At 41.3% G+C, this 24,444-nt stretch overlaps 2 protein-coding genes across 2 annotated transcripts in view; one reads left to right on the top strand and one right to left on the bottom strand.

Moving 5' to 3' along the window:
- The first annotated feature begins 129 nt into the window (after positions 1 to 129).
- Positions 130 to 8,400, top strand: barhl1a (BarH-like homeobox 1a). Its single transcript, XM_055920532.1, has 3 exons — positions 130 to 1,116; positions 2,195 to 2,408; positions 2,885 to 8,400. The coding sequence occupies exons 1-3, from the start codon at positions 675 to 677 to the stop codon at positions 3,162 to 3,164; spliced, it is 936 nt and encodes a 311-aa protein (XP_055776507.1). The 5' UTR covers positions 130 to 674; the 3' UTR covers positions 3,165 to 8,400.
- A 3,350-nt stretch (positions 8,401 to 11,750) lies between these two features.
- The window catches only part of ddx31 (DEAD (Asp-Glu-Ala-Asp) box polypeptide 31), a 51,865-nt gene continuing 39,171 nt past the window's right edge, over positions 11,751 to 24,444 (bottom strand). Inside the window, exon 20 of the mRNA XM_055920531.1 lies at positions 11,751 to 13,712. Coding sequence (XP_055776506.1) covers positions 13,565 to 13,712 — 148 coding nt within the window. The 3' untranslated portion in view covers positions 11,751 to 13,564. The remainder of the gene's footprint in view (positions 13,713 to 24,444) is intronic.

Below are 24,444 nucleotides of genomic sequence, written 5' to 3'. Positions count from 1 at the left end.
ATGCCCAGGCCAAATATCTGTATCATATTTACAGTAATGAGGAGTGAGATGAAACAGGGTGGTAGTGGTTGAATCCACCCTTCCCCCCCACTCCTCCTCCCCTCAGTTATCACCAAAAACTCTCTGAGCCAATGGGCTCAGGGCATTGTGGAAGACTGTTAGAGACACCTTTAAAAGCTGACAATTGTGCTTTAGTTGTGAACAGGGTCACTAGGGGACTTTGTCTATTATTTTCTGTTTTCTTGGGTGCCACAACATCACCCATATACAGTACCAGTAAGCCCATCATGTTTGTTCGTGTCGTCAGAGTCTCCCGGTTTCCTCAAAGGCAGGACGTGACTGCAGACTGCATGGACCTTAAGACTGGTGCTGAAATGAACTCGCTAACTGGTTGAGGTCCTTCCCAAAACATGTAGATTTAGGCTATTATTAAGCTAGGATACTTTTTTTGTGGGGGGGGGGGGAATAGCCTACAGTGTCGTTTTCAGAACATAAACATATTTCTACAGACACGCTGCAGTAAAACTGGTAGGCCTAATGACGGAAAGTGGATAAAAACAAATTGCCTGGTCAAAGTTGTTTTGGGATTTTCCAACTGGACAGTTGACTTGGTCTCAAATTGTAGTTTAAAAGTACGAAATTACCCAGTTGCCCTGTTCATATTTATATTTATCATGGAGGTCTCCACAAACGGGTCGAGTTTTGGTGTTGACTCTCTGCTGTCTCACAGACCAGCAAGCCTACACATTTTGAAAGGAGAAAGTTCGATCGAAAAATGCCGGTGTCCACTGGAGTTAAGCCCGAGGTCCGTCCTGGAAAGCGGCTGCTCATCTCCTCTCTCCCCGCGACCGGAATCTGTCGAAGATGCAATGCACAGACATGATTTTGCACTGGAGTCCTCGCTACAGCATGGGCAACTGCCCCAGCCACGGACAGTCGCATCATCTTTTCTTATTCGGGATATTCTTGCAGACTGTAACAAACCACTTGCAGCATGTGCCCCATACAAGAGTCATGAACATCCCATGCCAGACTCCGAGCATTTTGAGTCCAAAATAGCGGACGACTTTATGGATAAAATCGACAGCAACTCGTCCTCGGACAATGAATACAAAGGTAAGCTTTATTACTTGACAGTCCGTAAAACAAGTTGACAGTGAGTAAATCGCTCATATAGACGGCTGTTTTAAGAATTGTCAAATTATGATAGGCCTATAAATAGCCGAATGTCTTATAAACTAAAGAAAAAAAACGTTAATTAAAAAAACTAGGCTATCACATTAGTTCATAAATTATATGAAGGCATTAGGCATATAGCCCAATACCCTTGGTTTGTAGGCCTACTTTCAATACATTAGTATTTATATTGAGAGAAAATAAAATTGCGCGCCCATTTAACTGCCTTTAAAGCCACTTATTTTGAAAACGCAAACAGAAAAAGTCCAAGTATAGTCCTATATGATGATTTGTTCAATAAGGCCTTTAAGCGTAAACAATGTATTCGGCGTGGTTAATTTACTATGGCTGCAGCTAACATAAATATGATAATAATAATGTAATTTCACTAGGACTATTATAGGCCACTTTAATATTATAGACCGTTCCTTATTTGTGATCAACCTGAAAGTGTGTGCGTGTGCGTCAAACCACCATCTCATCCTTACATTGACCAATATAAATGCCTATGATGACTGGTTTTCATTGCATGGATGAGTGGTGGTTCGTATATCAGATTGTCTCTCTCTCTCTCTCTAGTTGGTTTATCTTCCACCGATACATCCAATTGTTCGGGGTTTGGGTGCAATTTGTCTACCTGATAATCAGATTTGTAACCCGAGGATCTTGTCAGCTCTATATTTCGGATTTATCCACGGTCCTGTGAAGTCGCGCCAGTCAGTTGACTGGTTTCCATCCCTTGTGGATCAATTAACTGGATTATTGTACTCCCTGAGAATCACATCAGCCCATATAAAAAACAGTTTTCGCGCTTCACATATCCACTGTGCAATAACCATGGAAACAACCGAGATATTTTATGTGGCAGTTATAGGCCTATAGCCCTTGAAATCCCTGTCCAATCATAACCAAGATTGTAGGCTAACCGGAAAATGTGCAGATCACAATTCTATCCTTTATGATTCTGGTTAAATTTTGGTCATGTATCTAATTGTAAATACATGTTCATGAATTTTAGCGCGAGACCGTGACATGGACAGCAGCAGGGACAGTCCGTCGTGTCGGCTGAAGAAGCCCCGGAAAGCTCGAACCGCTTTCAGTGATCACCAGCTGGCCCAGCTCGAGCGCAGCTTCGAACGGCAGAAATATCTGAGTGTGCAGGACAGAATGGAGTTGGCAGCTTCGCTCAACCTCAGCGACACTCAGGTCAAAACTTGGTACCAGAACAGACGGTGAGTTGCAAGACAGATCGAAACCGTAATTTGTAATTAATGTAAGTAGGCCTAGTTATTGGATTCAGCCACTCAAAAATATGTTATTACAAACCTATAGTTTTGTCTAAGTCCTCTAAGTCCGTTGTGAAGAAATTACAAGTAACACAATTACGGACAACACATGAATACATGCATAATCAATTACTGCATTCTGTATCAATAATTGAAGTGCCGTGCTGTTATTACACAATTGCTATAATTATTATTTACCCCAAAAATGGCTGTCAACTGTGAGGAGATTTGACATTTTCCCCTAATGTAGCTACATTGTTTATTTAATAAACAGGCCTGTTGGGTGAGTAAAGTAGGCCTATGAAAAATTCTGGGCTACATCCAATTCTATTTCCTCCTGCTTGTTATAATAGCAGATAACGATGGCCAAATAAATAGCTTAATTTTTTTCTCTAAACCCTAATTTTCCTTTTTCCTTTTAGAACGAAATGGAAGCGACAGACCGCGGTTGGACTGGAATTGTTGGCCGAAGCTGGCAACTACTCGACTCTTCAAAGAATGTTTCCCTCGCCATATTTTTACTCACAAAGTCTGGTTTCGAACCTAGATACCACAGCGGGCTTATATCTGTACAGAGGACCCTCGGCACCACCACCTATCCAGCGTCCGCTGTTTCCACGAATCCCCCTCCGTGGTCTTCAGGGAGGCGGGGAGCCGCTCTCCTCTCTATCTGGGGTCCTCCCTCGACCTACACATCGATGAACGGACATAGCTGTCAGCACCCACGCAAGCTCCTCGCTGACAAACAAATGGGACTGCACATGAACAAAATTACATGACTTTGAAAGTCAAAACTTTTATTTGGGTCGATATTTGTGAAATGTAGTGAACTGTTTGGCGTAGGGGAAAATATGACAAACATGTTTGTAGGCCAATGTGTAGGCTAATTGAACATTGTGTGTTTCAGAGCGGGCTTTCATATTTTTTTTAGGCTGACGAAAAGGCTCTTTCATCAACGTGAAATTATTGGATTGAGGCCAAAATGCTATTTTGTGTTAGCACAAATTTGGGTCTGGATCAAATTTGTATTGCTGAAATTCTGCGTTAGAGCTGGCAAAGGCAATCTTCCCACATTTGTGTGTACTGCATCCACGATAAACGCCGCATGTCGGCCCCCATCGGAAATTAACTTTTCGATCACGCAATCTGTAACGCTTAAGCGATAGATTGAATAGAGCCCTGTTATTCTCTAAAAACAAAAATAAGTAAAATAAACACGTGGTTACAGCCTATGTTATAACAATATATATGTCCATGATATTTGCAAATAATGGAGATGTGGGGGCCTACGTTCCAGATTTATCTTTAGCATTTAATTCAATATGACATACATTTTTCGTTCCGCTCAAATTGGACGACCAATATTTGGCATGGGGCAACAGTGAAACTTTTTGAAGATGAAAGATGTAGCCTAATTTGAAATTGTTCGCCCAATGTCATCTGGTTGTTTCAAGGTATCCTATCCCAGTTAAAGCCAAAACAAGGGGATGTATTTACGTTTTTTAAATGTATAAATACGTTCTACAAAAATTACCCTTCACTCAAAATATGTGGTCGAAAGAAGATTTAGTACAGTTAGTCTAGACTGAGTTTTTATTTTATTAGGCCTGTTTAACTTTTATTTTGACAGGGAGTCATGTTAGCCAATCAATGGGCACAGAATTGCACACTGGCCTCTATACGGTTAAAATTAAATTAAGGAATCATTAGAAATGAAAGCAAAATGTGGCCTAGGGTGGTCTAGCCGCTGCCTCTGGTGCACAAAACAACCCCAGATAGGTGCTGTTAAATGTGTTGTTTTACATGGTCAGCCATAGTAGTAGGAGGCCCTGGATCAAATTAGCGTTTAGTGCCTTGCTCAAGGGCACAGAATATTTTTCATCTTGTCGCTCGGATATTTGAACCAGCAACCTTCCGCTTCAGCACACTCTCCTCTTTCATCTCTAAACATACAACTAAATGTTCTTTAATAAAGGCCCAATGCAGTCAAAAACATAACTTTTGTTTTATATATATATATACACTATGTTGGAATAATACTGTGAAATTGTGAAAATGATAAAGCCCTTTTATTGTAAGCCAAATTAAGTGGGAACGGTCAGAAATGGTGTGTTGACAAACGTAACTCTTAAAATATAGCCTACATGTAAAATAAAAATATGAAGGTGAATTCGACAATTAGCTGTCAAATTAATATCAGATTTGGTCAAAATTGATGTTTTGCAGAAGGCTACCTATAGCCTACATTTTACACTTGATTTAAGTTGCAAAATCTAATTCCAATCAAGTGTTCATATCTAAAATGCACTTGGTTGAGAGCTGAAACTTCACAAAATTCTTGTTCATTTCTAAACCACACAGAGAATTAAAGTAATCCCTTAGAAATACAGTTGAAGTCAGAAGTTTACATACACTAAGGTTGGTGTCTTTAAAAGTCGTTTTTCAACCACTCCACACATTTCTTGTTAACAAACTATAGTTTTGGCAAGTCAGTTAGGACATCTACTTTGTGCATGACACAAGTAATTTTTCCAACAATTGTTTACAAACCGAATATTTCACTTATAATTCACTGTATCACAATTCCAGTGGGTCAGAAGTTTACATACACTAAGTTGACTGTGCCTTTAAACAGCTTGGAATATTCCAGAAAATTATGTAATGGCTTAAGAAGCTTCTAATAGGCTAACTGACATCATTTGAGTCAATTGGAGGTGTACCTGTGGATGTATTTCAAGGCCTACCTTCAAACTCAGTGCCTCTTTGCTTGATATCATGGGAAAATCAGCTAAGACCTCAGAAAAAAAATGTGAGACCTCCACAAGTCTGGTTCATCCTTGGGAGCAATTTCCAAACGCCTGAAGGTACCACGTTGATCTGTACAAACAATAGTGTGCAAGTATAAACACCATGGGACCACGCAGCCATCATACCGCTCAGGAAGGAGACGCGTTCTGTCTCCTAGTGATTAATGTACTTTGGTGCGAAAAGTGCAAATCAATTCCAGAACAACAGCAAAGGACTTTGTGAAGATGCTGGAGGAAACAGGTACAAAAGTATCTATATCCATAGTAAAACAAGTCCTACATCGACATAACCTGAAAGGCCGCTCAGCAAGGAAGAAGCCACTGCTCCAAAACCGCCATAAAAAAGCCAGACTACGGTTTGCAACTGCACATGGATACAAACATTGTACTTTTTGGAGAAATGTCCTCTGGTCTGATGAAACAAAAATAGAACTGTTTGGTCATAATGACCATCGTTATGTTTGGAGGAAAAAGGGGGATGCTTGCAAGCCGAAGAACACCATCCCAACCGTGAAGCATGGGGGTGGCAGCATCATGTTGTGGGGGTGCTTTGCTGCAGGAGGGACTGGTGCACTTTACAAAATAGATGGCATCATGAGGGAAGAAAATTATGTGGATATATTGAAGCAACATCTCAAGACATCAGTCAGGAAGTTAAAGCTTAGTCGCTAATGGGTCTTCCAAATGGACAATGTCCCGAAGCATACTTCCAAAGTTGCGGCAAAATGGCTTAAGGACAACAAAGGCAAGGTATTGGAGTGGCCATCAAAGCCCTGACCTCAATCCTATAGAAGATTTGTGGGCAGAACTGAAAAAGCGTGTGCGAGCAAGGAGGCCTACAAACCTGACTCTGTTACACCAGCTCTGTCAGGAGGAATGGGCCAAAATTCCCCCAACTTATTGTGGGAAGCTTGTGGAAGGCTACCAAAAACATTTGACCCAAGTTAAACAATTTAAAGGGAATGCTACCAAATAGTAATTGAGTGTATGTAAACTTCTGACCCACTGGGAATGTGATGAAAGAAATACAACTGAAATAAATCATTCTCTACTATTATTCTGACATGTCACATTCTTAAAATAAAGTGGTGATCCTAACTGACCTAAGGCAGGGAATTTTTACTCTGATTAAATGTCAGGAATTGTGAAAAACTGAGTTTAAATGTATTTGGCTAAGGTGTATGTAAACTTCCGACATCAACTGTACGTCTAATCAATAGTGACAAACCCACTTGGAATTTCTTAAAACAAATTGTCATTATGGCAGTAGTCTGGTAGTTGTAGGCTATAACTAATGTTGTGGCGGACCATCTGAGCAGCTAACGTTATTTGTCAACAATAGATTTGCCAAACAATTAGTCAATAAAATATTAAATGAGCGAATATCACAGCATTGTGAATGATGACTCCCAAAGTGCTGGTGATGGTGTCTTGGGCTCTTGGCCAAAATACAATAACAGCTGGTGACCAGACGATACTGCCTGATATGACCGTGGAGAGACTTGGACGGGACAGCTGGTCAGCGGCGACGCACGCAACACTCCTGACTCCTCAGCCCGGCTTGAAAGCTACTCTACCTGGCGATTGGTGAAATTCAGGCCAACCAAACCTGTGAAATGGCCCCCAACGATTAAAACAAAAAGACAATGTGTTTAGGTTAGAAGTGAACAAATTAGGGATGGATAAAAATTGACATAATGGGTACCTGGAGGAAAATGGGGGAGGGCCGTGATTTTTCAATTTCAGTCAAGGGGAGGGTTTAGTATTTTCTAAATCGTCCAGGGGAGGGTCATGTAATTTGTAATTTATTAAATATCAACATTTCTTAGTGTTTTAGAATTACTTGCTTATTAAGAGGGAGATTAACCCGATGCCCCAATCAAGTTAAGCGTCAGAATAGAGACAAAGTAGAGTCGCAATTCAACAGCTCAGACACGAGACGTATGTGGCAGTCTACAGTCAATCATGGATTACAAAACGAAAACCAGCCCCGTCGCGGACAACGACGTCTTTCTCCCAGACAAACTAAACGTCTTTGCTCGCGTTGAGGACAATACAGTGCCACTGACACGGCCCGATACCAAAACCTGCGGTGTGGGCTTTCCTTCACCGCAGCCAACATGAGTAAAACATTTAACCGCGTTAACCCTCAAAGGCTGTCAGCCAAGACAGCATCCCTAGCCGCGTCCTCAGAGCATGCTCAGACCAGCTGGCTGGTGTGTTTACGGACATACTCAATCAATCCCTATCCCAGTCTGCTGTTCCCACATGCTTCAAGAGGGCCACCATTGTTCCTGTTCCCAAGAAAGCTAAGATAACTGAGCTAAACGACTCTCGCCCCGTAGCACTCACTTCCGTCATCATGAAGTACTTTGAGACTAGTCAAGGATCATATCACCTCCACCCTACCTGACACCCTAGACCCACTCCAATTTGCTTACCGTCCCAATAGGTCCACAGATGACGCAATCACACTGCCCTAACCCATCTGGAAAAGAGAAATACCCATGTAAGAATGCTGTTCATCGATTCCAGCTCAGCATTTAACACCATAGTACCCTCCAAACTCGTCATTAAGCTTGAGACCCTGGGTCTTGACCCCGCCCTGTGCAACTGGGTCGTGGACTATCTGACGGCGGCCCCCCAGGTGGCGAGGGTAGGAAACATCTCCACCCCGCTGATCCTCAACACTGGGGTCTCACAAGGGTGCGTTCTCAGCCCTCTCCTGTACTCCCTGTTCACCCATGACTGCGTGGCCATGCATGCCTCCAACTCAATCATCAAGTTTGCAGACGACACTACAGTGGTAGGCTTGATTACCAACAATGTCGAGACGGCCTACAGGGAGGAGGTGAGGGCCCTCGGAGTGTGGTGTCAGGAAAATAACCTCACACTCAACGTCAACAAAACAAAGGAGATGATCGTGGACTTCAGGAAACAGCAGAGGGTGCACCCCCCTATCCACATCGACGGGACAGTAGTGGAGAAGGTGGAAAGTGAAGTTCCTCGGCGTACACATCACGGACAAACTGAAATGGTCCACCCACACAGACAGCGTGGTGAAGGCAGCGCAACAGCGCCTCTTCAACCTCAGGAGGGTGAAGACATTTGGCTTGTCACCTAAAATCCACAAACATTTACAGATGCACATTCGAGAGCATCCTGTCGGGCTGTTTCACCGCCTGGTATGGCAACTGCTCCGCCCACAACTGTAAGTCTCTCCAGAGGGTAGTGAGGTCTGCACAACGCATCACTGGGGGCAAACTACCTGCCCTCCAGGACACCTACACCACCCGATGTCACAGGAAGGCCAAAAAGATCATCAAGGACAACAACTACCCGAGCCACTGCCTGTTCACCCCGCTATCATCCAGAAGGCGAGGTCAGTACAGGTGCATCAAAAGCTGGGACCGAGAGACTGAAAAACAGCTTCTATCTCAAGGCCATCAGACTGTTGAACAGCCATCACTAACATTGAGTGGCTGCTGCCAACATACTGACTCAAATCTCTAGCCACTTTAATAATAAAAAATTGGATGTAATAAATGTATCAGTAGTCACTTTAAACAATGACACTTTATATAATGTTTACATATCCTACATAACTCATCTCATATGTATATACTGTACTCTGTACCATCTACTGCATCTTGCCTATGCCGCACGGCCATCGCTCATCCATATATTTATATGTACATATTCTTATTCATTCCTTTATACACACACGTGTAAGGTAGTTTTGAAATTGTTAATATTACTTGTTAGATATTACTGCACGGTCAGAACTAGAAGCACAAGCATTTCGCTACACTCGCATTAACATCTGCTAACCATGTGTATGTGACCAATAAAATTTGATCACTGATTCTCCGCTGGGTGCGCAATATCAAGTGCGCCTATAGGCTATTTAGTGTGGTTTCAATCAAAATATCCATAGCCTATAGGCAACAAAGTGCCTGCTCGGAGAAACAAAGAGCAAAGTTATATTTCTAAGATAGCTGCTGGGATGGTGTAAATAAAACTAGGCTGCATTACACATGGCAATGGATATTAGAACCCTGGGCCTGCTCTCTTGCTGATCAAAAAATTGTGTGTGCTGCCTAACAAATGACTGTGCTGTGTCGGCCTACAGTGGCAGTTCAGGAGAGTCAAAGGCTTCTTCCGAAAATAATTTTGGTTTATGCCTAGTCCTAAAAATCTTGCATGTGGACTAGCCTATAGCCTATGTTCTGTTCAGTTTGAAAAGGAGAGCATTAACATGAGGACAGGTCAACTTTGATAGCTTGCTACTACTATAATTGATTTTATTAAAAACAATACACAATGCATTCGGAAAGTATTCAGACCCCTGGACTTTTTCCACATTTTGTTACGTTAAAGCCTTATTCTAAAAGGGATTAAATAGTTTTTTTTTACCAATCTACACACAATACCCTATAATGACAAAGCAAAAATAGGTTTTTAAATGTTGGCAAATATATAAAATTGTAAAACCCCGGAAATATCACATTTAAATAAGTATTCATACCCTTTACTTAGTACTTTGTTGAAGCACCTTTGGCAGCGATTACAGCCTTCGAGTCTTCTTGGGTATGACTCACAAACTTGGCACACCTGTATTTGGGGAGTTTCTCCCATTCTTCTCTGCAGATCCTCTAAAGCTCTGTCAGGTTGGATAAAGGCCTGCTTTAAAAAAAGAAAAAGCCTGATTGGTGATGTGCTACAGAGATGGTGGTCTTTCTGGAAGGTTTTCCCATCTCCATAGAGGAACACTAGAGCTCTGTCAGAGTGACCATCGGGTTCTTGGTCACCTCCCTGACCAAGGCCCTTTTCCTCCTCCGATTGCTCAGTTGGCAGGGCGCCCAGCTCCTGGAAGAGTCTTGGTGGTTCCAAACTTCTTCCATTTAAGAACCATGGAGGTCAGTGTGTTCTTGGGGACCTTCAAATGCTGCAGAAATATTTTGGTACCCTTTCCCAGATCTGTGCCTCGACACAATCCTGTCTCGAAGTTCTATAGACAATTCCTTCGACCTCATGGCTTGTTTTTTGCTCTTACATGCACTGTCAACTGTGGGACCTTATATAGACAGGTGTGTGCCATTCCAAATCATGTCCAATCAATTGAATTTATCACAGGTGGACTCCAGTCAAGTTGTAGAAACATCAAGGATGATCAATGGAACCCTGATGCACCGGAACTCAATTTCGAGTCTCATAGCAAAGGGTTTGAATACTTATTTAAATAAGGTCTCATTTCTAATACATTTGCAAAAATGTCTAAAAACCAGGTTTTGCTTTTTCATTATGGGGTAGTGTGTGCAGATTGGATAATTTTTTCAATCTGCATTTTAGAATAAGGCTGTGACGTAACAAAATGTTTGAAAATGGAAGGGGCCTGAATACTTTCCGAATACACTGTATTTCTTGCCCATGATGTAGACCTATTTATTAGAGTTATTGACCTCACAATAAGCCAGATTCTAGTAACTTACATTGTGGTGCTGAAACTTGAAGCATCAGCCATGGCACAATCAATCGGAAATTAACATGGTGCTGAAAGTAGGCAAATTCTGATAGGCATAATTCATTTCAAACCTCTTCAATTTTATTAGAACAAGAGTGTGTTGGAGCCTATTTCTTCCTATTTAAGAAATAAGAGCTAGGCCTACCTTTGTGACAGACGGAATTAGGTTGTAGGCTGCTATATCCATAGATATGTCGGTCAATTCCTCCACCCTCAATGCACTCTAAACGACATCCCTTCACTGACACAGAGGTAGGCTAAGTTAAGACCAAGACTTGAATTGAGCGGGTATGCCATAGGCCTACTTTTTATTAAAGAAAATGGCAAAAAGCACAGGCCTACCCCTTGTTAGCGTAAGACAGCAGTTACCACCCCGCATACCACTGCTGGCTTACTTCTGAAGCTAAGCAGGGTTGGTCCTGGTCAGTCCCTGGATGGGAGACCAGATGCTGCTGGAAGTGGTGTTGGAGGGCCAGTAGGAGGCACTCTTTCCTCTGGTCTAAAAAATATCCCAATGCCCCAGGGCAGTGATTGGGGACACTGCCCTGTGTAGGGTGCCGTCTTTCGGATGGGACGTTAAACGGGTGTCCTGACTCTCTGAGGTCACTAAAGAGCCCATGGCACTTATCGTAAGAGTAGGGGTGTTAACCCCGGTGTCCTGGCTAAATTCCCAATCTGGCCCTCAAACCATCATGGTCACCTAATAATCCCCAGTGTACAATTGGCTCATTCATCCCCCTCCTCTCCCCTGTAACTATTCCCCAGGTTGTTGCTGCAAATGAGAACGTGTTCTCAGTCAACTTACCTGGTAAAATAACGGTAAAATAAATAAAATAAATAAATAAAAGCTTGCATCGGTAGGCCGACTGGTGGAAAAGAAGGTCTGCATCGGTAGTCCGACTGTCTGTGGTTGAAAAGTAAGACTCCGTTTCGAAAGTACCATGCTCAGAGTCCCAATGACATATCAGATTTTATTAATTTGCAAACAGGGACAGTTTCACTACAAGACACACTGATTAGGCATTGGAGAAATATGATAAGATGAACACATAGGTCTCTCTCTGTCCATTCTTAGCCCGTCATTTCAGTAATTTGTGTGGTATTACAAAAGATTCTGCTAAAATGACAAAATTGAACTTGATACATATGAAAATAAAAGGACACACCTGTATAGCATACCAATCAACCAACCATAGCGGCAGGTAGCCTAGTGGTTAGAGTGTTGGGCCAGTAACTGAAAGGTTGCTGGATCGAATCCCCGAGCTGACAAGGCAAAAAAATCTGTCATTCTGCCCCTGAACAAGGCAGTTAACCCACTGTTCCCCAGTAGGCCGTCATTGTAAATAATAATTTATTCTTGGTTAAATAAAGGTTTTTAAAAAAGCCTATTTGTAAGACGGTAGTCACCTGGAAAAAGTAGCAATGTAGAAACATTTTTTTTTATATCACAATTGGAATTTTCTTTTGTTTTATCGGAACATGGTCATATACACTGAGTATACCAAACATTAGGAACACCTTCCTAATATAGAGTTGCACCCCCCCCTTGCCCTCAGAACAGCCTTAATTCATCAGGGCATGGACTTTACAAGGCGTTCCACAGGGATGCTGGCCCATGTTGACTCCGATGCTTTTGACAGTTGTGTCAAGTAAGCTGGATGTCCTTTGGGTGGTGGCGCATTCTTGATCCACATGGAAAACGGTTGAGCATTAAAAAAAACAGCAGCGTTGCAGTTCTTGACGCCAACCGGTGCGCCCAGCACCCACCATACCCAGTTCAAAAGGAACTTCAATATTTTGTCTGGCCCATTCATCCACTGAATGGCTCACATACACAATCCCTGTCTAAAGGCTTAAAAATCCTTCTTTAACTTGTCTCCTCCCATTCATCTACACTGATTGAAGTGACTTCAATAAGGGATCACAGCTTTCACCTTTCATGTCATGGAAAGAGCAGGTGTTCTTAATGTTTTATATACTTTGCTTATATGATTTCTGACATTCTGAAACATTTAAGATAGCATGAATGCATTTTGTTTCATTTTTTTATGAAACAAATAAAACACCAAACATATATTTTCAAAATTGAAAATGTTAATTTAAAGTCGTGTCCACACAGACGTATACCAAAATTCCTATCGATGCAGTAGCTGAAAATACAATTCTGACATTCTGGAGAACAACCATACTCTTTTCAGGAAACAGTGACATACTTAACTTGTGTTGACGTGATAGACCATGGTGCGTGGCTCACCATACAATTCATTATAAAATAATACACACAACCTGAGACTGTGTTCTGTTCTGAACTGCTAAAGAAAAACACTATACTCACTACGTCAACTTCTGGTGCCCCATACTTGTGGGTGTTGTGTCAAGCACTGCTCTGGGATCAATTCTGTACAGACAAACAGTGATTGTGCAAAGGTAGAGGGTTAAATGGTTATGGTAAGGATGGAATTCACCCATCCTTAAGCTACACAACCAGCACAATCACAAATCAACCCCTAGAACCCCTTCACCCGTTCTAGGTGCACCATTTTAGATGAGAAGATACTGGGCATAATGAATATCAAGTGACAGATACTCCACCTAATCTAGAAAAAGGGCTAGGTGGAGTTATTACCTTTTCAACTATAATTTGATCGGTTTAGATCTATGAGGGGCCATCACAAACATGTCTAGACTATAGCTGCTAGGGACAGGAGATTGGTTTAGGAGTTAGGAGAGCTGTCCTGTGTGAGCGGGGATAACCTTCCAGCCCCTGACTTCTATTCCACTCTGTCCTCCTCTCCGTTGGCTTGGCTTTTCTTCTTGTTCTTCTTCTTTTTGGCTGCGGATTCTCCATCAATCCCGCTGGCGTATTCGGAGCGCGTGAGACTGGCCACCCGCTCTTCAGCGCTAAACTTCTTGAGAGGTCTGAGGGGAGAGAGCAGAGGATGCAGCAGCTTCATTAGACAAGTGGGTGATATATCTGGAGTACTTCTCCTGTCTTATCCGGTGTCCTGTGTGAATTTAAGTATGCTCTCTCTAATTCTCTCTTTCTTTCTCTCGGAAGACCTGAGCCCTAGGACCATGCCTCAGGACTACCTGGCATGATGACTCCTTGCTGTCCCCAGTCCACCTGGCCGTGCTGCCGCTCCAGTTTCAACTGTTCTGCCTGCGGCTATGGAACCCTGACCTGCTACCTGTCCCAGACCTGCTGTTTTCAACTCTCTGGAGACCGCAGGAGCGGTAGAGATACTCTTAATGATCGGCTATGAAAAGCCAACTTACATTTACTCCTGAGGTGCTGACTTGCTGCACCCTCGACAACTACTGTGATTATTATTATTTGACCATGCTGGTCATTTATGAACATTTGAACAGCTTGGCCATGTTCTGTTATAATCTCCACCCGGCACAGCCAGAAGAGGACTGGCCACCCCTCATAGTCTGGTTCCTCTCTAGGTTTCTTCCTAGGTTTTGGCCTTTCTAGGGAGTTTTTCCTAGCCACCGTGCTTCTACACCTGCATTGCTTGCTGTTTGGGGTTTTAGGCTGGGTTTCTGTACAGCACTTTGAGATATCAGTTGATGTAAGAAGGGCTATATAAATAAATTTGATGAGGGAGTCGCTATTAGACATACAAAGTCGTAGCATGCGTGAAAATCTATTTTCTTCTGGGATTCCTGAGGAGGCATCCAATACTCCAGAGGGCGCAATCAGAGAATTCATTAAATCCGCCTTGAAACTTCATATAGAGACTGTAGACAAGGTGGCTTTCCACCAGGTACACAGACTTGGAGCGACAAGACCAAGGGTCCCCAACCGATCGCAAAATTTGAACACTACCAACAAAAGGAGCAGATCAAAAGCAGGGGAAGGGAGCTTAAAGGGACCAAATTCAGTCTCTATCACCAATTTTCAAGGGAGATACACGAACGTCATAAGAGACTATCAGGTATAAAGGCAACAAAGGAAGAAGGATAAGCGTGCCTTTGTCATTGTGGACAAATTCTCTATAGATGGCAAGCTGTTCTGAGACCGCCCCATAACACAATGGCTGTACTAAATTCAAAAGGGACTTCAGGTTACGAAAAAAATAAAGTATAGGAACTGTAAAAATATCTGAACATTATGAAGTGGATATGAATACATACAGTTGAAGTCTGAAGTTTACATACACTTAGGATGGAGTCATTACTCATTTTACAACCACTCCACACATTTATTGTGGCTAGGGGTTAGCATTTTCGCATTTGGAGGAAAAGCGTGCCCAGAGTAAACTGCCTGCTACTCAGTCCCAGTTGCTAATATATGCATATTATTAGTAGATTTGTATAGAAAACACTCTGAAGTTTCTAAAACTATTTGAACGATGTCTGAGTATAACAGAAATCATATGGCAGGCGAAAACCTGAGAAAAATCCAACCAGGAAGTGGGAAATCTGAGGTTTGTAGGTTAAGTCTTTGCCTATCCAATATACAGTGTCTATGGGGTCATTTTGCACGTCCTAAGGCTTCCACTAGATGTCAACAGTCTGTAGAACCTTGTTTGATGCTTCTACTGTGAAGTGGGGGCGAAGGAGAGGGGATTGAGTAAGGTCTCTCCCAGAGTGCCACGAGCTGACCATGCGCGTTCACGTGAGAGTTAGCTTGAGTTCCATTGCATTTCTGAAGACAAGACAAGGAATTCTCCGGTTGGAACATTATTGAAGATTGATGATAAAAACATCCTAAAGATTGATTCTATACTTCATTTGACATATTTCTACGAACTGTAATATGACTTTTCGTCTGAACTTTTGCCTGGACCTGCCCGCGCGTCGTGAGTTTAGATTGTGTACTGAACGCACAAACCAAAAGGAGTTATTTGGACATAAATGGACTTTATGGAACAAATCAAACATATATTGTGGAACTGGGATTCCTGGGAGTGCATTCTGATGAAGATCATCAAAGGTAAGTGAATATTTATAATGCTATTTCTGACTTCTGTTGACTCCAACATGGTGGATATCTTTTTGGGTTGTGTTGGTCTCCGAGTGCCGTAGTCAGATTATTGCATGGTTTGCTTTTTCCGTAATAAAAAAAAATAAAATCTGACAAAGCGGTTGCATTAAGGAGAAGTATATCTTTAAATCTGTGAATAACACTTGTATCTTTATCAATGTTTATTATGAGTATTTCTGTAAATTGATGTGGCTCTGTGCAAATTCACGGGATGTTTTGGAGGCAAAGCCAAATGTAAACTGAGGTTTTTGGATATAAACATGAACTTGATCGAACAAAACATACATGTATTGTGTAACATGTTGTCCCGGGAGTATCTGATGAAGAATATCAAAGGTTAGTGATTAATTTTGTCTCCATTTCGGCTTTTTGTGACAACTCTCTTTGGTTCGAAAATCGCTGTTTGCTTTCTGTGACTAGTTGCTGAGTTCTGCTTTCGCCGAAAAGCTTTTTTGAAATCAGACACTGTGGTTGGATTAACGAGAATTGTATCTTTAAAATGGTGTCTAATACTTGTATGTTTGAGAAATTTCAATTATGAGATTTCTTTTGATTGAATTTGGCGCCCTGCAATGTCATTGGCTGTTGGCAAGAACCCCAGTCCTAGACAGGTTAACAAACTATAGTTTTCGCAAGTCGGTTAGAACATCTACTTTGTGCATGACAAGTCATTTTTCCAACACTTGTTTACAGACAGATTATTTCACTGCATCACAATTCCAGTAAGTTGACTGTGCCTTTAAACAGCTTGGAAAACTCCAGAAAATTATGTCATGGCTTTAGAAGCTTCTGATAGGCTAATTGACATCATTTGAGTCAATTGGAGGTGTCCCTGTGGATGTATTTCAAGGCCTACCTTCAAACTCAGTGCCTCTTGATTTTCCCATGATATCAAGCAAAAAGAAATCATAGACCTCAGGAAAAAAATTGTAGACCTCCACAAGTCTGGTTCATCCTTGGGAGCAATTTCCAAAGGCCTGAAAGTACCACGTTCACCTGTACAAACAATAGTACGCAATTACAAACACCATGGGACCACACTGCCATCATACCGCTCAGGAATGAGACGCGTTCTGTCTCCTAGAGATGAACGTACTTTGGTGCGAAACGTGCATATCAATCCCAGAACAACAGCAAACAACCTTGTGAAGATGCTGGAGGAAACGGGTACAAAAGTAGCTATATCCACAGTAAAACGAGTCCTATATCGACATAGCCTGAAAGGCCGCTCAGCAAGGAAGAAGCCACTGCTCCAAAACCACCATAAAAAAGCCAGACAACGGTTTGCAACTGCACATGGAGACAAACATTGTACTTTTTGGAGAAATGTCCTCTGGTCTGATGAAACAAAAATAGGGCCTCCCGGGTGGGGCAGTGGTCTAGGCCACCAGAGTCTCTGGGTTCGCGCCCAGGCTCTGTCGCAGCCGGCCGCGACCGGGAGGTCCGTGGGGCGACGCACAATTGGCCTAGCGTCGTCCGGGTTAGGGAGGGTTTGGCCGGTAGGGATATCCTTGTCTCATCGCGCTCCAGCGACTCCTGTGGCGGGCCGGGCGCAGTGCGCGCTAACCGAGGGGGGCGGGTGCACGGTGTTTCCTCCGACACATTGGTGCGGCTGGCTTCCGGGTTGGAGGCGCGCTGTGTTAAGAAGCAGTGCGGCTTGGTTGGGTTGTGCTTCGGAGGACGCATGGCTTTCGACCTTCGTCTCTCCAGAGCCCGTACAGGAGTTGTAGCGATGAGACAAGATAGTAATTACTAGCGATTGGATACCACGAAAATTGGGGAGAAAAGGGGGTAAAAAAAAGTAGAACTGTTTGGCCATAATGACCATCGTTATGTTTGGAGGGAAAAGGGGGAGGCTTGGCAAGCCAAAGAACACCATCCCAAACGTTACGCACGGGGGTGACAGCATCTGCAGGAGGGACTGGTGCACTTCACAAAAGTTTAAATGTATTTGGCTAAGGTGTATGTAAACTTCCGACTTGAACTGTACGTACTCAATTACATGCTCACTGACACATACGGACTTACACACACACCTGATCTTGCTCTCTTCTCTTTCACTCCTCTCCATTGTCGAGAAGTGTTTTATAATTGTATATGTTTATTGTTGGTCTATCTTTTTTATGTATTTGTCTACAAGTTTATATGTTTACAAAAAGCAAGGGGAAGATATCAGAATAGGGGCATTGGGGAATAATAACATATTGTACGGAATACATTTTTACTGTAGTGAAGCCGTCTCTTGAGTCTTTCATGCTCATGTGAAACGTCAATTGCTATGGAAATGCTGGGATGTGTTTTACAATGATGTTAAAGGTAATTATGATGCAACTATGACGGTGATACGATATGGATTACAATTATCATGACTATTAAGGCTATACGCACTACATGTTACACACACTGACACTCAACCATGCAAATTGGCAGAGTTATTTTTTATTTGGACATCACACAGTCTTACTCCTATACAGACATCGTACACACTCTCACTAAATCACATCCAATATCATACACATCAACCTACTCCGATTTACTACACACAATATCTTGTCTCAATTTCCTAACATCTGTGGCATTGGCTCACAGGCAAGGGAATAAAACAAATATTGCTAGAACCTTGAATTCTAAATATCAGACATTCGAAAGCTCTAGTTTTGACCGTCATCATACCTCTGATGGCAGGAACTTTACAAGCACTAATTATGGTAAATATAGACGGAGAATAGTAAGGGTGAAATTAGCATAGCGAGTTATAATTGTAACGGTTTAGCAGATTATTAAAAAAGATCAGTCTTTACATGGCTAAAAGAAAAGGAATATAACATACTGTTTACAGGAAACTCACTCTACATCCTTAGATGAAGTTGCGTGGAAAAAGAAAATGGGGTGGTGAAATAATTTTGTTACGGACAAAGGAACTCAAAAGGTGTGATGATATTAATTAACAAAAATGTTGATCTGAATGTGTAAATAATCAGGAATGAGTTGCAAGGACGGCAGCGTAGCCTAGTGGTTAGAGCGTTGGACTATTAACCGGAAGGTTGCAAGTTCAAATCCCCGAGCTGACAAGGTACAAATCTGTCGTTCTGCCCCTGAACAGGCAGTTAACCCACTGTTCCTAGGCCGTCATTGAAAATAAGAATTTGTTCTTAACTGACTTGCCTAGTTAAAATAAAGGTTAAAAAAAAAAAAAAAAAAAAAAAAGGAAGGTGGATCCTCATTAAAATATAAATGGAAGAAAAAGAGATTTGGCTCATTAATCTATATGGTCCAAATCAGGACGATCCACACTTCTTCGAAAACATTTATACCAATCTATTGAACTTACAGGCAACAAATGATCAAATCATTATGGTAGGAGACTATAACACAGTGTTACGTACCTCAATGGATCGTAAAGGTAATCACTCTACAAACTATCATCACGTGCCCTTAAGGAAATCACAAATATTATGGACACATTAGAAATGGTGGATATTTGGAGACCAAAAAAACCCAGATCTAGTGAGATATACATGGAGGGGACTTAATCAAGCTAGTCATCTTGACTACTTTCTCATCTCTTTCTCTCTTGCATCAAAGGTTTAAAAAGTAATAATAGGAGAGAACGCGATCGGATCATCATCTAATTGGCATTCACGTAACTCTTATATATTTTCCACGTGGACGGGGATACTGGAAATGCAATAAAGGTTTACTGGAGGTCAACTTATTTTTAACTAAGAAAATAATTTATAACTGAATTTTCCAGTATAATATACGTTCAGCAAACCCCCTTATTGTTTGTGATACCTTTAAAATGTACCTTTAGGGGTCATTCAATTTAATATTCATCATTAATAAAAAAGCAGTTTCTGGCTAAAGAAACAAGACTAACAAGGGAAATCCATGAACTAATAGTACAGGTAGATAGCAATAAAAACGATACTACAGAGATACAAAATAAGTTAGAGTAAAAACAAAAAGAACTTGAAGAACTTATTCAAGAACGATCTAATGTAATCTATTACAAAAATAAAGCAAACTGGATGGAATATGGTGAAAAATGCAAAAAAATCTTCCTGGATCTCCAATACAGGAACGCTAACAAAAATAATTTGCAGAAACTCGTTACATAGATGACAGAGTCATCTATGATTCTCCAAATGATATTTTAAAAAAGGAAGCTAATTATTTTAGGCAGATGCTCTCTTTTCCGTCTCATCCTCTCCCACTGAATTAAGATTACGGTAAGGAATTCTTTCCAAATAATATAAAAAAAGGAAAATTAACAAATGTACAGAAATATCAGTGCGAAGGTCAAATTACAGAGGAAGAACTTTTTGAGGCTATTAAATCCTTTCAATCTGGAAAAACCCCAGGGCTTGATGGCATACCGGTAGAGATATATCAAGTATTTTGTATTATACTAAAAGCTCCATTGTTAAAACAATCTAACTACTCCTATAGAAATGGTAGTCTGTCAGGTACTCAGCAGGAAGGTCTGATTTCTCTATTATTAAAACAAGACCCAGATGGCAAATATAAAGACCCGGTCTATCTAAAAAACTGGAGGCCCCTTACACTTCAATGTTGTGATGCAAAAATACTAGCAAAATGCATAGCACTTTTACCAGGTGTTGTTCATCCTGATCAGACAGGTTTTTTACATGGACAATACATTGGAGATAATATACGACAACTACTAGAAATAATAGAACATCATGAAACATAAGCCAGGAATGGTATTTATAGCGGATTTTGAATAGGCATTTGATAAAGACTGGATTTTATTTATAAATTCCTTGATTTTTTCAATTTCGGTAATTATCTTGGGTAAATAAAACGGGTAAAAATATTGTATAGCAACCCCAGGTGTAAAATAGTAAATAACGGCTACTTCTCAGAGAGTTTTGAATTGTCAAGAGGAGTTAAACAAGGGTGTCCGCTGTCACCATATCTATTCGTTATGGCCATCGAAATGCTAGCTATTAAAATCAGATCCAATAACAACATTAGAAGATTAGAAATCCAAGGCTTAAAAACAAAGGTGTCCATGTATGCCGATGACTCAAGTTTTATGTTAAGTCCGCAAGCTAGATCCCTGCAATGTCTCATTAAAGATTGAGATAACTTTTCTGTACTCTCTGGACTAATACCTAATTTTGATAAGTGTACAATATTACGTATTGGATTCTTAAAAAATACAACTTCTACATTACCTTGTAGCTTACCTATAAAATGGTCTGACGGTGAAGTAGACATACTTGGTATTCATATCACAAAATATATAAATAAGCTCTTCACAATGAATTTCAATAGAAAACTTGCCCTGATTAACTCCTTAGTCATATCTGTTTACTCACTTATGGCGCTGCCTACTCCTGATGATTCGTTTTTCAAATCATATGAGCAAAAAATAGTTTGCTTTATCTGGGACGCTAAACCAGATAAAATAAAACGTGTCTATCTCTATAATGAATAGGGTGGGTTGAAATTAAATAAACACTAAACCTCTCAAAGCATTTCTTATTCTTATTATTACTTGAACCCTAAATGGTTCTCAAATAGATTACTAAGAAAAGCTTAGCTTGTTTAAAAATGGCCTTTTTGCCTTTGTGTAGATTTCCATGTCTCATTTTCGATTAATTGAAAATGATACTTTTTTCAAAGTATCTCTCTTTTTCAAACAAGTATAGCTACAAATCCTATTTTATCCCCTTGAAATACAACAAATATTATGGCTGAACTAAATGTGCTGGTTGATAAAATACCTGTATTTATGGGAAATATGTTTGAAAAGTGTATTTTGTTCTTAAATTATAGTGTAAATTGGATTGGTAGAGTTATGTCCTTCATGGAGTTATCAGAATTGTACAGACAGGTCTGCTCAATCCAAGAGTACAACCAATTGATTACAGCATTACCCCAAAAATGGAGGCGGCAGGTGGCAGCGGGAGGAGGTAGGGAACTGCTCTGTCTGCCCAATATAAAGGATCAAAACTGGCGGAGGAATAAAATAGCATAAATAGGAAAGTATACCAGTTTCATTTGAGGACCAGGATGTTGACAACTGTGCCATACAGACTGCAAAATAGTTGGGAAGAGATTTTTAATGTACCGATTCCATGGTACAGGGTGTATGAGTTAATATATAAAACAATGCAAGATTCAAGACCTCGTGCTTTTCAGCTAAAATTATTATATAGAATTCTTGCCACCAACAAAATGTAGAATATTTGGGGCATAAAATCATCAAAGCTCTGCAGATTTTGTTGTGAGGATACTGTTAGGAGATCTGGAGAGACCGAGTCAGTCAATTACTAATATACAAATACTCTTAGTGAAAGTATTTATCTTCAAATCGCAATCTGTTGATTCTATTTGATTAGATAGATTGAAATTGTACGTTAAACATCACAGCATAGTTGAAAGATATGTGTTGCGTAGAAACCCGAAGTGGGTGGCCAGCAGAGATAGATGGGATGGGCTGAGGGAAGCTGAGGGTTGGGATGTGGAATTGGAGACAAGTGGGAGTGGAGTTGCTGTGCGGGAGACAGAATGATGGTCAAAGAGAAAAGTACAAATAATGAAAAGTGTGTTTGAATGACACGGAGGGGCAGGGTTTTTATAACTAATGCCGGTTTGCCTGAGGCTGATGCCGTGCAGGTGTTTGTACACATGCATATACACAAACACTCATTCAAATAAACGCATACAAGAACAGACACATGCATGTAATGGTGCCAGACATGCATACAAACATATACAGCTGGCATTGCCGTTATGATGTTAGCTGTCCTTGATGTCCTTTGTTTTGAATTGATTTATTACATTTTTTTGCATTGTTGTTCGCTGTTTTCTTCTGTCTTTTTCTTTTTTCTCTTTAGTTCATTCTCTTGGTTGTTGGTGAATTGGGGGGTTCTTGAGGGTGGGGATGGATATATTTGTATTTAAAAAAAATCTTCTCGGGGGGGTCTCGAATGGTTGAGGGACAGCTATTGGGGAACTGTGTGGGAAATTTTTGAGGGTTCGGGTTCACGTTTTTTTGCCTGCTGGGAGATCTGTCAACGTGCCCTTGAGCAGGGCATTGACCCTGGATGCTTCTGTGTGTCGCTCTGAATGGGAGTCTGTTGGATGACTTGTATAATGTAGTTGTTGAGCGGCCTCACTGCAAGTATATTGTATGTTTCGGATATTAAATATTATATATTTTTTTACTTAAAAAAAAACAAAATCTCTACTTCATCCTGAACATACTACCTCTTCCCAAACAAGCCTCAGCTAGCCCAAAGACGGCACTACAGGAGAACAGACCCATCTCTGGCTGTGGTGAGTACTAATAACCATCTTCACAAGGAGGAAGAGAAGCACCAGAGAAAAGAGTGACTGACTGTTGTGTGTATAGGTGAGGATCTCTATTGACCAACGATAACTGTCATGTCACATCGCAGCAGGGGGACCATGTAAAACCAGCCTGTGTCTTTATCTAATCAATAACCCCTGGAGCTGCAGCCTGCCCCAGGCTGCCCAGCCCAGAGGGACATTTAGGGCCCACGGAGCACAGTAGGCTGCAGCAAACACCCAGGGCTGTGAAACTGATCACCCCAGAGGAGCCTGCCTTCCAGTAACAGGATTATTGATCTGCAGCTATAGTGTGCTCTATAGGGACCCCTAATGGAGGACATATGAATGGGGAGCCTGACTGACTGACTGAAGAGCATATATCTCCACAAATCTCGGTTAACCCAGAACTGAAGTCTCCCATAATTGGTCAGATGCCCGATTAAGTTCTGGGTCCATAAATGTTAAGAGTAGAGCTAGAACGAGGATCGGAACCGGAACAAAGAGCTCCTCTCTCTTTGCAAGTTAGACGGGTTGTTTGTTAAGCAACAAAATCGAGGTGTGCGCCACTATGGGGAAAAACAGACAGGGTTGGCTTAGATTGTTAACAAAATGTAAGCTATATTTCATCTCCAATATATATTTTTAAACATATACATTTGCACAATGAGCATGTCTCTAAAATACATCGTTACAGTTGTTAGTTAGCTAGCGAATTTGACCCATATTAGCATTGACATGAAGTCAGTCAAAACACCTCAAAACAAGATATGATATCAATAACATGATGAAACAAGCCACTTACGATTCCCCACATGGGAGTTCATCATTCTTGCTAACAATCTGGCCATCCAGAATCACAACAATACGCTGACTTCTGCCCCATGGAAGCGCACATATGGTTAGCTGACGTCACAAACTATCTATGGACCAAATGTCCCCTCCCCTTCCGAAATGTGAAGGACGCACCTGTGAAATCGTGATGTGTCTAAATCACAGGAAATAATGCTGCTCGTTATCTCATGCATCCCATTGTATCATGAGATCTACGGTACCATTTATGTTTACATTGTGTGTAGATTAATCTCTCATAGACAGACTGAATGCATCACTCTCACTGCCGGATCTGGCATCCGTCAAAAGTTCAATACTTAGCGGAGAATCCCCCCCCCCCCTCAAACCCACCCCAGCGCATATGCATGCCTTCGCCCCTTCGCCTCTCCCCCTCACAGACGATTGTTATTGAAGTACATCAACCCGCCTCGACTACCATTTTCTAGATCAGTTTCTTTGAAATTGCAATGAAAGTTGTAACCAATTCCTTTTCAGTGA

Source organism: Salvelinus fontinalis, chromosome 4 (assembly GCF_029448725.1).
Source record: "Salvelinus fontinalis isolate EN_2023a chromosome 4, ASM2944872v1, whole genome shotgun sequence".
NCBI classification, from domain to species: Eukaryota; Metazoa; Chordata; class Actinopteri; order Salmoniformes; family Salmonidae; genus Salvelinus; species Salvelinus fontinalis.
Note: the sequence above shows the minus strand (reverse complement) of the source record. Positions and strands in the feature narration are given on the sequence as shown.

Coding starts and splice junctions, on each gene's coding strand:
- barhl1a (XM_055920532.1), top strand. CDS start 675: ATGGAGGTCTCCACAAACGGGTCGAGTTTTGGTGTTGACTCTCTGCTG. Junction 1,117..2,194: donor CTCGGACAATGAATACAAAG/GTAAGCTTTATT, acceptor CATGAATTTTAG/CGCGAGACCGTGACATGGAC. Junction 2,409..2,884: donor ACTTGGTACCAGAACAGACG/GTGAGTTGCAAG, acceptor TTTTCCTTTTAG/AACGAAATGGAAGCGACAGA.